General features: G+C 48.4%; 1 protein-coding gene across 1 annotated transcript; it reads right to left on the reverse strand.

Annotated features, from left to right (window-relative positions):
• Positions 1 to 1,831: 1,831 nt before the first annotated feature.
• On the reverse strand, positions 1,832 to 16,423 carry DNAJB11 (DnaJ heat shock protein family (Hsp40) member B11). Its single transcript, XM_065074236.1, has 10 exons — positions 16,225 to 16,423; positions 15,940 to 16,096; positions 12,317 to 12,414; positions 11,286 to 11,418; positions 10,256 to 10,398; positions 9,631 to 9,713; positions 8,455 to 8,512; positions 7,784 to 7,895; positions 7,300 to 7,459; positions 1,832 to 2,759 (listed from the first exon to the last, which is right to left on the reverse strand). Exons 1-10 carry the CDS (start codon positions 16,290 to 16,292, stop codon positions 2,695 to 2,697), a joined length of 1,077 nt encoding a protein of 358 aa, XP_064930308.1. The 5' UTR covers positions 16,293 to 16,423; the 3' UTR covers positions 1,832 to 2,694.
• Positions 16,424 to 16,453: the final 30 nt, after the last annotated feature.

Raw genomic sequence — 16,453 nt, forward strand, 5'->3', positions numbered from 1 at the left:
GGTAGAAATCACACCACCTTCTCCTGCGCAAAAGTCAAGACTTTGGGGTGAAATCGTGGCTTTTTGGCTTTATTGCCGCAGGTGAGCGCTGGCAGAGTGGTCGCGGGCCAGCAAAAGGTAGAAAGGGAATTGTCAAACATAGCCCTGAGGGGCTGGGATAACAGGAACCAGGGAGGCCTGAGTTGCTCTAAAATGTGAGGTTTCTTAGAAATCCAAGTTAAGGGGGAGCGGGGACAGAGCTGCCTGCAGATATTGGGGAAGTTGGTCACCAAATAGGTAGCGGCTGCAATTAATGGCCAATGCTTACGGATTTTGAGGAAATGAGTGTTGAGGTGAAGAGTTTGGCGTCCCAAATTTGCCTCGCCCCCTGCTCTGAGCTGCTCCCAAAGCCCCCGCTTTGCTCTGCCAAGGCAAACATCCAAAGGATCCAACAGGAAACCTTCCCAGTGCTGTGGCTTCCGCTGGAGCCCAAGGGCTGGGTGGGACGTGGCCAGAGCGAGGGCAGAACACACGGGCTCTGTACCGCTCCCTGCTCACATCTGAGCTACAAAAGCTACAATGAAGAAAAACAAACAAAAAACAGCAAAAAAAACCCTACCTCAAAAAAAACCTACCTTGGAAAAAGCTACTTACTGCTAAGTGGAGATGCTCTGGCAGAGATGCTCAAAGCTTCATGACGGACACCAGAGCAGCACAGGTGCCCTCGGTTCACAGAATCCCAGAATGTCAGGGGTTGGAAGGGCCCTGTAAAGCTCATCCAGTGCAATTCCCCCATGGAGCAGGAACACCCAGATGAGGTTACACAGGCGGGTTGGAATGTCTGCACAGAAGAGACTCCACAACCTCCCTGGGCAGCCTGGGCCAGGCTCTGACACCCTCACCCCAAACAAGTTTCTTCTCATATTTAAGTGGAACCTCCTGTGTTCCAGTTTGTACCCATTGCCCCTTGTCCTGTCACTGGTTGTCACCCAGAAGAGCCTGGCTCCATCCTCCTGACACTTCCCCTTTCCATATTGATCCCCAGGAATGAGTCACCCCTCAGTCTCCTCTTCTCCAGCTCCAGAGCCCCAGCTCCCTCAGCCTTTCCTCACACGGGAGATGCTCCACTCCCTTCAGCATCTTGGTGGCTGCGCTGGACTCTCTCCAGCAGTTCCCTGTCCTGCTGGAACTGAGGGGCCACAACTGGACACAAGATTCCTGGTGTGGTCTCCCCAGGGCAGAGCAGAGGGGCAGGAGAACCTCTCTGACCTACTGACCACCCCCTTCTAACCCACCCCAGGTACCATTGGCCTTCCTGGCCACAAGGGCCCAGTGCTGGCTCATGGTCACCCTGCTGTCCCCAGGACCCCCAGGTCCCTTTCCCCTACGCTGCTCTCTAATAGGTCATTCCCCAGCTTACACTGGAACCTGGGGTTGTTCCTGCCCAGATTCAAGACTCTACACTTGCCCTTGTTCTATTTCATTAAATTTCTCCCCACCCAGCTCTCCAGCCTGTCCAGGTCTCTGGATGGCAGCACAGCTTCCAGTGTCAGCCGCTCCTCCCAGCTTGGTGTCACCAGCAAACTTGCTGACAGTCACTCTATTCCCTCATCCAAGTCATTGATGAATATATTGAATAATACCAGTCCCAGTACTGACCCTTGAGGCACTGCACTAGATACAGGCCTCAACTGGACTCTGCCACACTGACCACGACTCTCTGCTGAAACGAGCAGCTCTTGTTTCACCCCTCGCAGCAGCTTAGAGCTCAGATCCCTGAAGGGACCATTCCTCATGTGTCCATCTTGCAGCTCTCCCGAGGTAAATGCTGCCCAAACACATGACCCAGTCATTTTTTGCCATTCCAACTCAAAAACTTTATTTCTGTGCTGTTATCGTCACCCGTCCTCACAGAGGACAGAGTGCAGGAGGTAAGTGGACTCTTCTAGACAAGCTCTTGGTTACATTTGGGGGCAACAAGGAGCCAAGGCCATGAGGAACCGTTCCCATTATTTTCCACAAATCCCACCGTGAAAGTCTGAGGAGTCTTCGCTAAATTCTTGAGACTTGAAATTTAGAACCGAGCGTTAATTTTTGGGACAAGAGGACTACTTGGTAGTTAAGAGAGTGCACAGGAGCCTTAAGAGACTCTTTTCCTCTGTTTTCCCAACCATATGTGGGGTCCAACATAATCCACGCCAGTCCACTCCCAACAGCGACCGCCCCAGAAACGCAGACTCCAAATCAACCCCACGCTCTGGACTCGGATGGGAAGGGAAGGAAAGGCTGGGATTAACAAAAAAACCCACCAAAACCAACAGGAACTTGGAAAAGACAGACACAAAGGACATAAAAAGCAGGAGAAGCTATGAAAATATGTTAGGATGGTCAAGAAAAGTCACACCAAAATATTTAAAAACCAGAGATTCCAATCTGCGTGGAATTTAAAACTCCTTTCCCCACCTTTTTTTTTTTTCCTCAAGGAGTCTCTTTGTTGTTCCAGGATGTGGAACATGATAGGCAGCACCAGTTGTGTCCTGAAAAGGGTAGTATTTCCAACTCGTTTGAGCACTTTCACCATTTACAAAGAAAATAAAACTTATATAGACCTCAACAATTGCCCCACCCTCCCTGTTTTCCCGTTCTATGGTGGGCATGAGAAAAAGACTTGCAAACACATCTGACTTTTCATGTTAAGTCCCGTTTTGCCACAGGTCAATAGCCCTGCAATCCGTTGTAGACCTTCTGCACCGGTCCTTGCTTCAACAACTGTTTGAGACCTGCGAGAGAAAGGAAAGCGTTAGCGGAGAAGGGCTCTGAGCTTGTGGTACTCTGAGAGCATCGTGGAAAAGATGAAAATGAAAGAAAAATGCCTCCAAACCCAGCGGTGCGGCAGCTTTGCTCCTGCTCCTTCGGCACCTCATCTGGGTGTTCCTGCTCCGGTGGGGGGATTGCACTGGATGAGCTTTCCAGGGCCCTCCTGCTCCACCAGGGGAGGCTGAGGTTGGATGTGGGGAACAATTTCTTCCCCAAAGGGCTGTGGGGCATTGGAACAGGCTGCCCAGGGCAGTGCTGGAGTCACCATCCCTGGAGGGTTGGACAGACGGACATGAGGTTCTCAGGACATGGGGCAGTGCCAGGGATGGGTTGTGGTTGGACTCAATCTTAAGGGTCTCTTCCAAACAAAAAGATTCTATATGGCCACAAAGCACTTAGGGTAGAAGACATAGAGGGGAACAACCCTTCTCCTGATGCTGCCCAACACTCTTTACCCTTGATGGATTTTCACAAGTTTCACCTCCAAGAAAGTGGAAACAGGAGCTCGAAAACAGCTTGTGATCCCATCCCAGCACAGGCAGCGCAGAGACAGGCTGAGCCCAGGACACCATTCAGCTCAGACAGATGGCCGGCAACGAAACAAAGTGCCTGCAAACTTGCCAAGTGCTACATCCCAACCTAATCTGGTTCCCTACAACACATTCCTACAAGGAGTAATGACACCGAGGTTACTGATGCTGTTCTGGCGCTTTCCTATACTTTTCGGGAGTATTTCCAGGGTCTAATTCACACAGCTCATCTCCCCAGCAGCCCAAGAGGATTCTGCTCATACAATGGGAAGAAAGCAACGTTTGAGTCCTTTGGACTTTCCAGCTCCAGAAACCCATAGGAGGAATTAGAGAGCAGAGGTTTTCACACCAGAACGAGGTGCTTGGGGACACTCCTATCCACTGAAAGTAATCCCTGAAGGCAAGTAAGAGAAGCAAACTTATTTTTGTGTTTAAGTATCCTACTGAAGGCTTGAAAATCTTCAGTTTTTTCACAAAGGAGTCCAGATGACTTTACAAACACCACCTTCCCCAGCTCTCCAAGCCCATTCAGAAAACATTTCAATGAACTGGCTGCCCTGAGGTCCTGCGGGTATCAAATTCTTACCAGAGCAGGATAAGAGTGAGTCAGCCCTTCAAAATGTAATATTATTAATAACAGCTCATCTCCTGGGGTCAGCACTGCCAGGGAAGGGCTGGCAAAGGGCTTCGCTGCTGCTTAAAGGGCGAATCCGCACAAAGCGGAGGAAACAGGTTGGTAAGAAGGGATGTATCACACTGTTTTTCCAGAGATAATCGGAGGGGACTCCCTTGTTAAAGTCAGTGTGGTCACACACTGGACACGGGGTCCCTTGGGGCACAGCAGCTCAGACCAGCCTGACAAAGGGCTCTCAAGAACCAAAACAGAAACACTCTCATTTTAGTTGGAAAACACCCTCAAGATCGAGTCTAACCACAACCCAGCCCTGACACTACCCCATGTCCCTGAGAACCTCATGTCCGTCTGTCCAACCCTCCAGGGATGGTGACTCCAGCACTGCCCTGGGCAGCCAATGCCCCACAGCCCTTTGGGGAAGAAATTGTTCCCCACATCCAACCTCAACCTCCCCTGGCGCAACTTGAGGCCGTTTCCTCTGCTCCTGGCGCTTGTTCCTGGGGAGCAAACCCTAGAAAATACCACAGTGGTTGTTAACTTTAAGTTAACACAGGCAGGGATAGGGAAGATCAGTAATTAAATCAACCAATCTATTGTATATAAAACCCCCCAAGCTTCCAGGAAATCCAGCTAAAAGAGAGTGTGTCTCCCTGCAAACCTTGTCCTGCTTGTCTATCGTTAAATCATTCTGGCTACAAATGTCCTTTAAAACCACCAATTTGATGCATAAGGTTACAGTAGCCTCGTTAAAATACTGGAAAACTGTCCTGGAGGTCATAACTGGAACCGAGACGGCTCTTTGCCAGGCAAAAACTATTGACACCTCTTGCTTGCTGCCCAGAGATTCCTGAAGAGGAGAATCTCCCAAAGAGAATCCAGAGAAATCACTTCCACCTCAGACAAAGGAAGCTCCAAGTCACTTCCTGGCTGACGAGGACAAGGATGTGGCTCCTGCATGTGCAGTTCTTTGAAAGGAAGGACATAGCTGGAGAAAGGTGAGCTCCAGGAACCCTGAAAAAAGCAGGATTCACACCATTCCTGTACCTCGTTTCCTGCTAGCGAGCTCTAGGCAGTTGCTTGCTGGCCTGAAGGACACACTCATTAGCACACAGGATATTTCTGGTGCTCCGTCAGGAATTCCAGGCAGAATTGCTGATATTTGGCACTACTGCAGCCTCAGGCGTTTTTTACTAGAGCAAACGTCAAGAATTTTCTAACGCTACCAACACATGAGAGGTTACAACCCAGCCTGGACACTTTGCTGCCTCTCTGAGCACCCCAGAGTTAAAGCTTTGGATCCAAAGCTCCAAAAAGAAGGCGATAAACACATGGCAGTAGAGATGAACGGGGGATACGTCAAAGAAAAATCACCTCTGATCAACAGGCAATAAATTCCACCATGTCACTCTGGCAGGAAAACAAGCATATTATTTCTCTGACTCTAAAGCTTCGGCTGACCAGAGCGGTGCCCTCGGAGTCAGAGTATCTTCTGACTGCCCCAGGAGCTGCACATATGGTGGGGAGATAAGAAATTAGGACCACCGCCAACAATAAGAAAAAAGGGATGTTTTGAATTGTGAAGCTTGCAGCCTTCCTTTAAATGAGTACGCTGAGCTGCTCCTGTACAATGTGGACAGACCTATTCCCTCCCAAAAACTCCTTCAACCACTGGATGTTTGGAGGTTTTCTAGCACACAGCTGATTGCCCACCTTGTCACCGTCCCCTGGGACGTGGGGAATTGCATCAGGATGGGGTGAAACACCCAAAGTCTCAGTCTCTGAACACACTCACGCCTGTACTATCACCTCTCTGTTTCCAGGAGATCTATAAAGGTGTGCAAGTGGTTTTCACAGACATTCAGGTTTCTGTTGCTGCTCTTTGCCCAGTGGATTCACAAACCATCAAGAGCAACAGCTGGAAAAACCTCACATCTGTTTGAAAGGTGCTATCAACTTACAAAGCTTCAAGGAGGGCAGCAGAGCCTGGAATGGGACTTTACACTGATGCCACTGTCAGGCACAACATGCTTGCGACCAGGAGGAAAAGCAACAGGGGCCAAAACACAAACCAGGTTTACTCCAAGCACAGCCCAGAGGCACAGAACATCGCTCAGCACTGGACAGCTGAGCTCTGAACAGTACCACGGTGTCACCAACACAGCAGAGAGTGTCACAGGGCTGAGAAAATCTCACCCAGGGCTTGGCTTCCCTCTGCAAACACAAAGAGTCGAGGAAAGCTGCATGTTTGCCTCATTCTACCAGGACAGCTGCCAGAATCCACCTTTGGAAGAAGAAAGTACGACAGGCCTGATGAGCAGGAAGAAGTTCTGGGGAAGGGAACTTTCTGAAAAGCTGCACTGGTATGTGCCAGGAAATTTCTTTACCCTGTAGCAGAGTATGTGGCCCTTGATGCCTCCTCTGGTGCCTTGCGCAGAGCAGCAGAACCCGCTGCAGAGGCTGCTGAAGCAAAGAGGAATTTCCAGCTATGAGTACAGCACGGACCCTCCTCTTAATTTTAGGATTTCTGTGCAGTTCATTGAGTTTTAATTGACTGCTGAAGCTGAAGGGCAGATCTCTCCTACCACACATCCGCATTGTGCCCTTCTCCCAAGTAGCAAGTGATAGGATGAGAGGAAACGGCCTCAAGTTGCGCCAGGGGAGGTTGAGGTTGGATGTGGGGAACAATTTCTTCCCCAAAGGGCTGTGGGGTATTGGAACAGGCTGCCCAGGGCAGTGCTGGAGTCACCATCCCTGGAGGGTTGGACAGACAGACATGAGGTTCTCAGGGACATGGGGTAGTGTCAGGGCTGGGTTGTGGTTGGACTCAATCTTAAGGGTCTCTTACAAACAAAATGATTCTATATGGCCACTTAGGGTAGAAGACGTAGAGGGGAACAACCCTTCTGATGCTGCCCAACACTTTTCACCCTTGATGGATTTTCACAAGTCTCACCTCCAATAAAGTGGAAACAGGAGCTAGAAAACAGCTTGTGATCCCATCCCAGCACAGGCAATGCAGAGACAGGCTGAGCCCAGGACACCGTTCAGCTCAGACAGATGGCCGGCAATGAAACAAAGCGTCTGCAAACCTGCCAAGTGCTACATCCCAACCTAATCTGGTTCCCTACAACACCAAGAGCCAACCTCGCTCGCTTCAAAGGGAAACGGAAGTTAATCTCAGGGCATCGGCCAACTGTGTTATGTTGCAGAAGGGGCACGGGGGAAGCAGAGCTCCTCCTGAGCGCAACGGGCTGCTGGTTCCGTCGTGCCAAATTCTTATCAGCTCTGGCGAGAGGTCTGTGCAGCCCCACTGCCGCGACGGAGCTTTAAAACACCCACCTTCCCGCTGGTCGTTTGTCAGCTGCTCTTTGGGGAACTCCACATCAAACGTTATTATTAGGGAGCCTTTGATATTATTGTTATCAAAATTTGGAAGACCTTCTCCTTTCTTCCACAGTTTGGCCCCCGGTTTTGTGATTTTATCCCGAGCAACATGAACCTAGAGACAAGAGAAATTTTCAATGTTACTAGTGTTGTTTGTGTACACCCAATACCCCTTCCAACCCACCGAAAAGCTTCAACTGATGTAAATTCTTTGCCAAAATCAATGATATTCAAGAGGCCCAAGCAATAATACTGCCAGGACACATGAGAACTAACAAAAAAATCACTGCTGTGACAGCTTTGTACCCAGACCCACACTGTGTACCCCTTGTTCTGAGCCTGTTTTGGATCCATGGAACTGGTCTGAAAGTCTCTAGCAAAACCCTCAGCACAAGAGACCTGTGGTTAAATCGGGTTTACACACAACCCCTTGCCTCACCTTGTGCCCATCCAAGTGGGTGATATCCATTTCAAAGCCTGTAAGTGCCTCGACCAGCGAGATCGTCACATTTGTATACAAGTCATCTCCTCTTCTTTCAAAGACTGGGTGCCTAGGGAAATAAGACATTGGAACTTTCCTCCTTCCCCATAGGGAAATAGGTCCTTTAGCTTCCTCCCCTCTATTTTTGAGCTTGGAGAATTCACAAATTGGAGAGGAAGTGAAGAATGAATGATATTTAACTTCATTTTCCTGTGTGAGATACATACTACTAATAACCTTTCTATTTCTAGGGCCATGAGTGGTGAGGTGTGTCAAGAAGTTGTGACTCACACAGCTTCTTTAGTAGTGCATTTCCTTACAAAAGAGAGATATATGTTGATGGAAAAAGGAGATATTCCATGTGATTCACACAGGAGCTCCTTCTGCATGTCAGAATTCAAGCCAAACAAAATAAAAGCGGAATTATCGCAGCATCTTAAGACTGTTGAATCCAGCTACTGCAGTGGCATCAGGGTTGAACATCCTGCACAGCCCTGAGTATCAGACTTGCGGCTGCACCAAAGTTGCTGAAGGATAAAGCTACGTGGGAAACACTGGCGAGAAAGTTGCTTGCAAGCTTCCTTCCCAGTAAAACCAGAAAGAAGGGTCTAACTGGGCCAGTTACTTACTTAAGAACTTTTATTCGGAAGCGCAAATCACCTGGCTCCCCATCCACGTGGGGTTCACCTGTGGAAGAGAAAGAAAAGCTCTGTTTAAAGGAGATAGTTGGCAGCAACTGAAGAAACAAGCAGCATATTAAACACAAGAGAGATTTGCAGCTCACGTGCTAAAGGAAAAAAACAAGTTCATCTTCACATGACTAAAACCTGCCTTACGCATACCTGTTATGAAAGAACCTAGGTCTTGGAGTATTTCTTCACCGAGCTCATACCTCTCTGCTGTTCTAAAAGACTTGCTTGCATGTTAATGATGTCCTTTCCATGTTGAAGGACTTGATCTCCTTGGGCAGAGGGGATTCCCTCACATACTCAACCCTGGAATAGATGTTCCTACTCAAGAGTTATCTAAACCATCACATTCAGAGCTTATTTCTGTGTGTGCCCTGAGTACCAGCAAAGAGAGAGGAACTTGGAGCGTCAATCAGATTAACAAAGAATCACAGAACAGTTTGGGGTGAAGGGACATTCCCAGCTCCCCCAGTGCCCCCCCGCCATGAGCAGGGACATCTTCACCAGCTCAGGTTGCTCAGAGCCCCGTCCAGCCTGGCCTGGGATGTCTCCAGGGATGGTTCATCCACCACCTCTCTGCCCAACCTGGGCCAGGCTCTCACCACCCTCAGGGACAACAATTCCTTCCTCATGTCCAGCCTGAACCTCCCTCCTCTAGTTTAAAACCATCGCCTATCACAACAGGCCCTACTCAAAAGTCTGTTCCCATCTTTCTTATGGGCCCCCTTTAAGTCCAGAAAGGCCACAATAAGGTCTCCCCGAAGCTTCCCTTCTCCAGCTGAAGACCTCAGCTCTATCAGCCTGTCCTCCCAGCAGGGCTGTTCCAGCCTCAGATCATTTCTGTGGCTCCTCTGGCCCCTCTCCAGCAGGTCCATGTCTGTCCTGTGCTGAGGACCCCAGAGCTGCAGGGGGTCTCAGCAGAGCAGAGGGGAAGAATCCCCTCCCTCAGCCTCTGGAATTTCCAAAGCCTGCAGAGGACGCAGCACTTAAAACCACCCATGCTGACACGTGACGCAAAGCAGGGCTTGGGCACTTTCACTGCTATAAAAACCAGCCTTGTGTGATGGAAAAGGAGCAAATCCAAGCTGAGCAGCTGTACAGAGCCCACACACGTACCTTCCCCAATGAAAGGATACTCCATCCCATCCCTCACGCCGGGCTCGATCTCCACTTCCAGCGTCCGCTCCTCATTCACCAGCCTGTGAAGGGGAAGAGCAAGTGAGCACTAAGATCTCAACAGAAGGTGGACACACCAATTTACATCACTGGGGTCATGAGAACACCCTCACAAGTTAACACCTACTCTCTCCTTGCTCACATCTAAATCTGGAGGGCAAGCGCTGCCTTTCTTGTCTGCTGATACTCACCTAGTAGAGAAGGAAAAGGTTAAGCTCCTAAATGCACATTCAGCATCCAGATGTGCGACTGAACCACAGTATTCCACGTCCAGCTGTTCCTAGCTGGGAACTCTGGGCTTTCCTGATTTTGCCTATTCACATTCAGTTGTGGAACTACCACTGGAGTTGTTTAAGGAATAAAAGGCTGAAAGAGCAAACTGGGGAGCTCTACATCTAACAAAGCTGGCCATCTCTACGAATAAAGTCCAGCTCCTTAGAAATATGAAGCTTGCTTTAAGTTCTTCCAAATTCCCGGGGTCTTACTGGGAGTACAGATACTTTCCTCCATCTAGTGGCAGGTTTAGAATAAACACCCACAGAGCAGTAAAGAGCGTAAAACTCACTTGACGTTCGGACATTCATCACAAACGACTTCTTGAGTCATCTGGAAGCGTCCTGGACCCAACTGGGTGGTCCTCATCTCCTGCCGGCAATTGCATTTCCGCTTGCCGGGCGCCTGTCTTGCCACCGGCTTGTTCCTGACAACCTGCGGGGAAGAGGACGAGGTCAACACCAGCACTCCGGGGTCTCCCCAGTGCTCTGCATTTCTCAAACAACCTGAACATCATTTGGTTTTGTGTGTGCTGCCCCCACAGTAGCTCCAAACAGCCTCAGTGAAGCATTCTGATATTTTTCACCTTGCTGATCGCACATTACATACCAGAAAAACTCTTTCCAACACCGCTATTGGCATTTCATTTTTCCTGGACCTTTCTAGATAGGAGAGGTAACACTAAGATGAAACACCTCACACTTTGGTTATGATAGTTTCTTTGTCCCACACGACAGGCAAAATTATCTGGAGTTCCCCCATTACCACAATAAAAACTCAACACAAATTCTAACATGCAGAACAGCAGGGATTGTCAGCACCAGAAATGTAGCTTGTTTAAAAAAAATAAATTAAAAAGCCACCAAACATTTGCCAAGTATGTAATCCAGAAATTTACAGTGACACGTTTGGCCATATAAAGAGGCTCCAGAAAATCCTCAACAAGAATTGCAAAGTGAATTTGAGGCTTATGAATGGGCGCTCAGTTATCACTGAGTTCTAGAGAGAGAACAATTACACCCTTTTCACCTGGGCTACTGCAATAAAAAAAGCTATAGGTGGCCACTGGCAGCCAATAAATAAGCTATTATCACAAGAAGCATCTTTTTATAGAGAAATTGCCACATAGCACAGGTGAATAAATGTATTGCTGTGTGTTATTTGCTAGTAATAAACAGCCTCCACTGCCACTGCGAGGTATTGAGAAAACAAACCTCCATTTTTGTTCCGTTCTTTGGGAGAAGATATCGTTTCGAGCACGGCCAGGCATCTCAAACCTGAGGACACGCTGGGGACAGTGACAGGCAAGAGGTCCAACTTACTTCTACGAAGTTTCCTGAATACACCTCCTCCAGCGTAACCTCCAGGTCCACGATGATGTCGCTCCCTCGGGGAATGTTCCTGTCTTGTTGGCGAGGGTTCCCTCCAAACATGAACCCAAAGTCCCCAAAGAAGCTGGAGTAAAGCACACCAATTAGTTCAGGAAGGAATTTTGATTAAATAAGGTTTTGATGGAAAAAAGACAGCCAAGGCAGCAGCAACGTGCTGCTCGGCAAATCCTTCTAGACCCTGACAGAGCGGCACAAAAACACCGTAGTAAATCCAGATCCCTCTTTTTGCTCCCTGAGGACACACGCTAAATGCCTTCAAACAAAGCGGTCACTTTGGAAGAGTTTTCTGTACTAAAAAACCTGAATTTTGGAGCAGGACTTGAATGCCGACACCTCAAAATCTGCCCACGGTCTAAGGGAAGTTGTGTCTGTGCTGCAGTGTGGCTCAGCTACCAGCACAAGGTGCAAATTCTGAGTAGTGCATCATCTAGTCAATACTAACAGGTTGGTTTTCAGTAGTCTGAGGACAAGGGGGATGAAAATAAAACACCCTAGCAAGTCTGTGTATTTTTCCTCAAAACACATCAGAAGATTCTGCAAGTTCTCACCCAGAAGGACGACAGGAGATGAGCAACTTTAGGAATTGTTAGTAAATTTGCACCTTGCAGAACCAAATCAGTTTCTGCCTGAGCTATGTGCAAGTGCTTTCAGGTTTTAACGATCCAAAAATCTACAGTTGCTCTGAAATGCAGTGTAAGTCACTAAAGCATTACCGAGCAAAAGAAAAATTGACTCCCAATGCGCACACATGACGTGTGACAACACGGTAAACATCAATTACACACCAGAGAACGCAAGTTCCTACATGTTTAATGCGGCTGCAGCACCTGTGAACTTGTTTCTTGAAGATTAGTGACTCCTCACTGCGTAAAAGCCCTTAACGTTGATTTTTGCCGGCGTCAAACATCATAAAATTAAAATTCCAATTGTAAGAAAGCCCTAAAGTGGCAAAAGCTCCTTACTGGGAGAAGATGTCTCCATGGGAGCTCTGGTGTCCGTCCTTCAGTCCCTCCTCGCCGTATGCATCGTACTGCTTCCGCTTCTCCTCGTCCGACAGCACCTGGCACAGGGAACAAGCAGACAGGACCTTAGTTTATTTAAACGTTAGTTTATTGAAGCACCAGAAGCAACACAAAATATTAACAATACTGAGTTTATCTTAAAGATTAAAAAAGAATCTGAAGGAATAATTCAAATTGGTTCGTACAAAGCTGGACGTGCTGAAAACCCATATAATACCACCCTCGTTTCTCAGTTTGTTCTTCACACACACAGAACGTGTATTTCTCTGGCTCCTATTGCGCAACAATTAGCAACGATGGCAAGTTTGCTACAAAGCTGAACCTACCCAGTACGGTAACTCTGCACCAGTTTGACTGCTGGGCCTCATTTCTAAGGGCAGCAAAAGTTACAAGTAACTTCAGCGCTGAGGCAGAATAACACAACCCAACACGCAGGGCTTTCAAGACTGTAAAGCTTTGAGTTTAATTCCTAAGTCTTGATCTTTGCTCTTTCCTCCCCCAGAGATTCAGAAGTTTCCTATCACATTTTGTCTTCTTTCCCCTTCCTCTCCCATTGATCGTGTTTGCGAAGGTTAAAATTGCCAGGTTAGCTTTCAGGAGCCTAGAGAGGAGTGGAAAAGCAACTAAACAGGTGGAGAAGATGGTTAAGCAATAAAAAAACAGCCTCAAACTGTAAAGATTACAAGTTCTAGCAACAGGGGAAAGAAAACAACAGTGACTTTACTCGCTCCATCTAGTAGGTAAGAGCTCAATTCTCCCTTTGTCCCTTCAGGTTTTGCATTAAAAAGCACATTTCCTAAAACGGGGATAAGCTTTTCATTTTGTGATCTGCTGGTGTCAGAGCAAAATTCTTCCGACAGAGTCCTGCACAATCCTGGCGATATCACGAGCAATACAACTAAGACGACAAAATATTTGCTTTTCCCTTCATTTTCCTTCTTCATGCAGCCTGTTGGAGATCACAGCTCCAGAACATGATCTAGAGTATTTTGAGGAGAGTTCTCGTTTCTTTTACATGAGGTTGCCTTAAAATAAAGCTACCACAGCTTAGAAAAAAACCCTGGAAACTCCATCCCCAAAGCACCCTGAGTCTGTTGATTGTACGTAGTGGAGTCTCAGTTCCCTCTCATGGGACTTGTCTCCTTTTGGTGTTCGGACCAGGGTGGAAATTCCTTTGGCTCTTAAAATGAAGACAGAGTAGTTTAATTAACCTACTTTCCCCAAAATCTATTTGAAGGCTTTGCTAGAGATTTACATCAATACTGGATTTTAATATTCTGATGCATGTCCCCCAGCAAAACACACATGAATGAAGAATTTAAAGGGAAGTTTCTTAGTTTAATTTTCACCAGCACCTGACAAGAGCTCATTGCATGTGTTAACACAGAACTCCACACTCTATATTGAACAAGGATGCTGTTGTGCAGCAATACCCTGGTTAGGGGGACACAGATATGGTTATTGTGCATAAAATGAATATTTGGCTATTCCTGCCACCACAATCCCTACTGATTGGATTTTAGAACCACTTTCTCCCCAATGTTTTTAATAGAAAAAGTACTCTCAGCTGTTGAGACTTAAACTGGAGCTTGAGGAAGAGGGAGAGAAACACTCCCCATGCTTTAAATACTGTCAAATATGACGATCCCAACTCACAGAAATGACACCACAGCTTTGAAGTAAATCACATGCATCAATCTTTAGATGCTGCAAATGACAGCTGGCAAATACTTTTTTCCACAAAAAGAAATTCTTTACCTTCACCAATTTCCCTGCCAGAGTTCAGCCAGATAAGTCTGAACTAAAAAGAAGTCCTGGCTCTGATATAAAAATAAAGTGAATACAGGTTTTTTTTCCTGACCAAAGAGGAAAGCATTCAAGCTGTTTCTCTCACTTCCTCATTTATTTTATATTTGCATATCTGAGGAGCGTCAGGGATGGAAACACAAGCCAGGCTACAGCTGTGGACCGAGAACAGAAACCCTTCCCTTCGGAAGCTCGACTCCTTCAAAGGGACTCTATAAGTGATTTATATCATGCACTGGGCTGTCAGTGTCAAGTATCATTGGTACACTACTATTTTATTATGGAAACAACAGACAGCCTCGTGCATTTGTGATTAACCTTTACTTTTCCCATCTTAACACCTTCTAAGAGGCAAACCAACCACCTTTCCCCTCCTATCAGCTCAGACTTACAGCCAGGCCCTATACATGCTAATACTTACAGTTGACGCAACTCTATTTCTTCCCCAAAGAACTATTAATAACTCATAAATAACTTTAACTTGCTGCCTTCACTTTCTCCTGGCTAAGTGAACTAAGGCCTCTTTTTGTCCACTGACAGAAAGAGCTCTCTCATCAGCCTGGCAGCCTCCCGACCTTTGTTTTTCACTTAGTAGAATGTCTGAAATTCAATATAAGGGAAGGAAGTATTGTGCCTGCACCTTATAGAAAGGTCTTTATATTTCCTAGAAGCTCTCCTTTCTCCTTCCACGGAGTAAAGCCTCATGAGTCAACTCATTGGGCAGGTTCAGCTTCATGCTGACAACATGTTTTACCGTGAACTCCGTCCACCCTCCACAGTCTGGATGGGTTGGGAGGACTTGGGGCTCTCTGATCTCTGGGTTCCTTACAACAGGGTCATGACTCCCCTCCTTCCCCTGGATGTTATAGAGTGAAGTCTTGTGGAACAAGTCGTTGGCCAAACTCAGTTTTGTGTTCCCAGCATGTTTTACCATGAACCCCATCCACCCTCCATGGTCTGGGAAGAGCTGGGAGGACTTCGTGCTCTCTGGTTCCTTCCAACAGGGTCACAACTTCACACGTCTCCTTCCCCTGAACCAGAGAGCACGAAGTGAAACCTCATGAAACAAGTCATTGGTCAAGCTCAGCTTCATGCTCACAGCACATTTTACCATGAACCCCGTCCACCCTCCACAGCTTAAGAGCAACTGGAAGGACTTACGGGTCTCCAAATTCCTTACAACAGGGTCATGACTTCACTCCTCTCCTTCCCCTCAATGTTAAAGAATAAAGCCTCATGACACAAGTTGATGGCCAAGCTCAGTTTTGCATTCCCAGCATGTTTTATCATGAAACACATCCGCTCTCCACAACCTAAGAGCTGGGAGGACTTAGGGCTCTCCAAATTCCTTACAACAGGGTCATGACTTCTCTCCTTCCCCTGGATGTTATAGAGCCAAGCCTCACGGAACGTGTCATTAGCCAAGCTCAGCTTCATGCTCGCAGCACATTTTACCATAAACCCCATCTACATTCCACAACTTGGGAAGGGTTGGGAGGTCTGGGGCTCCCCAAATTCCTTCCAACAGGGCCACAGCCTCAGCGCTCACCTTCCCCTGAACGCTATATAGTGAAGCCTCATGAAACAAGTCACTGGCCAAGCTCAGCTTCATGCTCACAGCACGTTTTACCATGAACCCCGTCCACCCTCCATGACCTGGGAAGGGCTGAGAGGACTTAGAGCTCCCCAAATTCCTTCCAACAGAGTCACAACTTCACCCCCGCAGGTGAGGGGGATCCCGCCACCCCCGGCCTCACCTCATAGGCCGCCCCCAGGTCCTGGAACTTCTCCTGCGCCCGCGGGTCGTCGGGGTTCCTGTCGGGATGGAGCTGCAGCGCCAGTTTGCGATAGGCCTTCTTGATGTCCTTGATAGAGGCGCCGCGGGACACCCCCAGGATCTTGTAGAAGTCCCTCCTGAGGAGGGAGAAGAAAGAGAGGGGAGGCCAGCGGGGCCCTGTCAGCGCCGAGCCCGGAGTGCGGGCCCAGGCCCGGCGCTGAGGGAGGGAACACGCAGGCCCGGCGGCGCGACCCGGCGCACTCACCCGGCGGCGGCTTCCTGGCAGAGGCAGAGCAGCAGGAGGCAGAGGCGGCCGAACCAGCCGGGGGCCATGGCGGAGCGGCCGGACCTGCCCGGGGCGGCGGGGCTGAGGGAAGCGGCGGCTCCGGGCGGGTCCGCGGCGCCACAACCACCCGCCCGGCCCGGCCACCATCAGACGGGAAACAGGGCCCGGCCAGCGCCGCCGGCCAATAGGAGAGCGGCGCGGCCCCGCG

The sequence above is a fragment of the Columba livia genome, chromosome 9 (assembly GCF_036013475.1).
Source record: "Columba livia isolate bColLiv1 breed racing homer chromosome 9, bColLiv1.pat.W.v2, whole genome shotgun sequence".
NCBI classification, from domain to species: Eukaryota; Metazoa; Chordata; class Aves; order Columbiformes; family Columbidae; genus Columba; species Columba livia.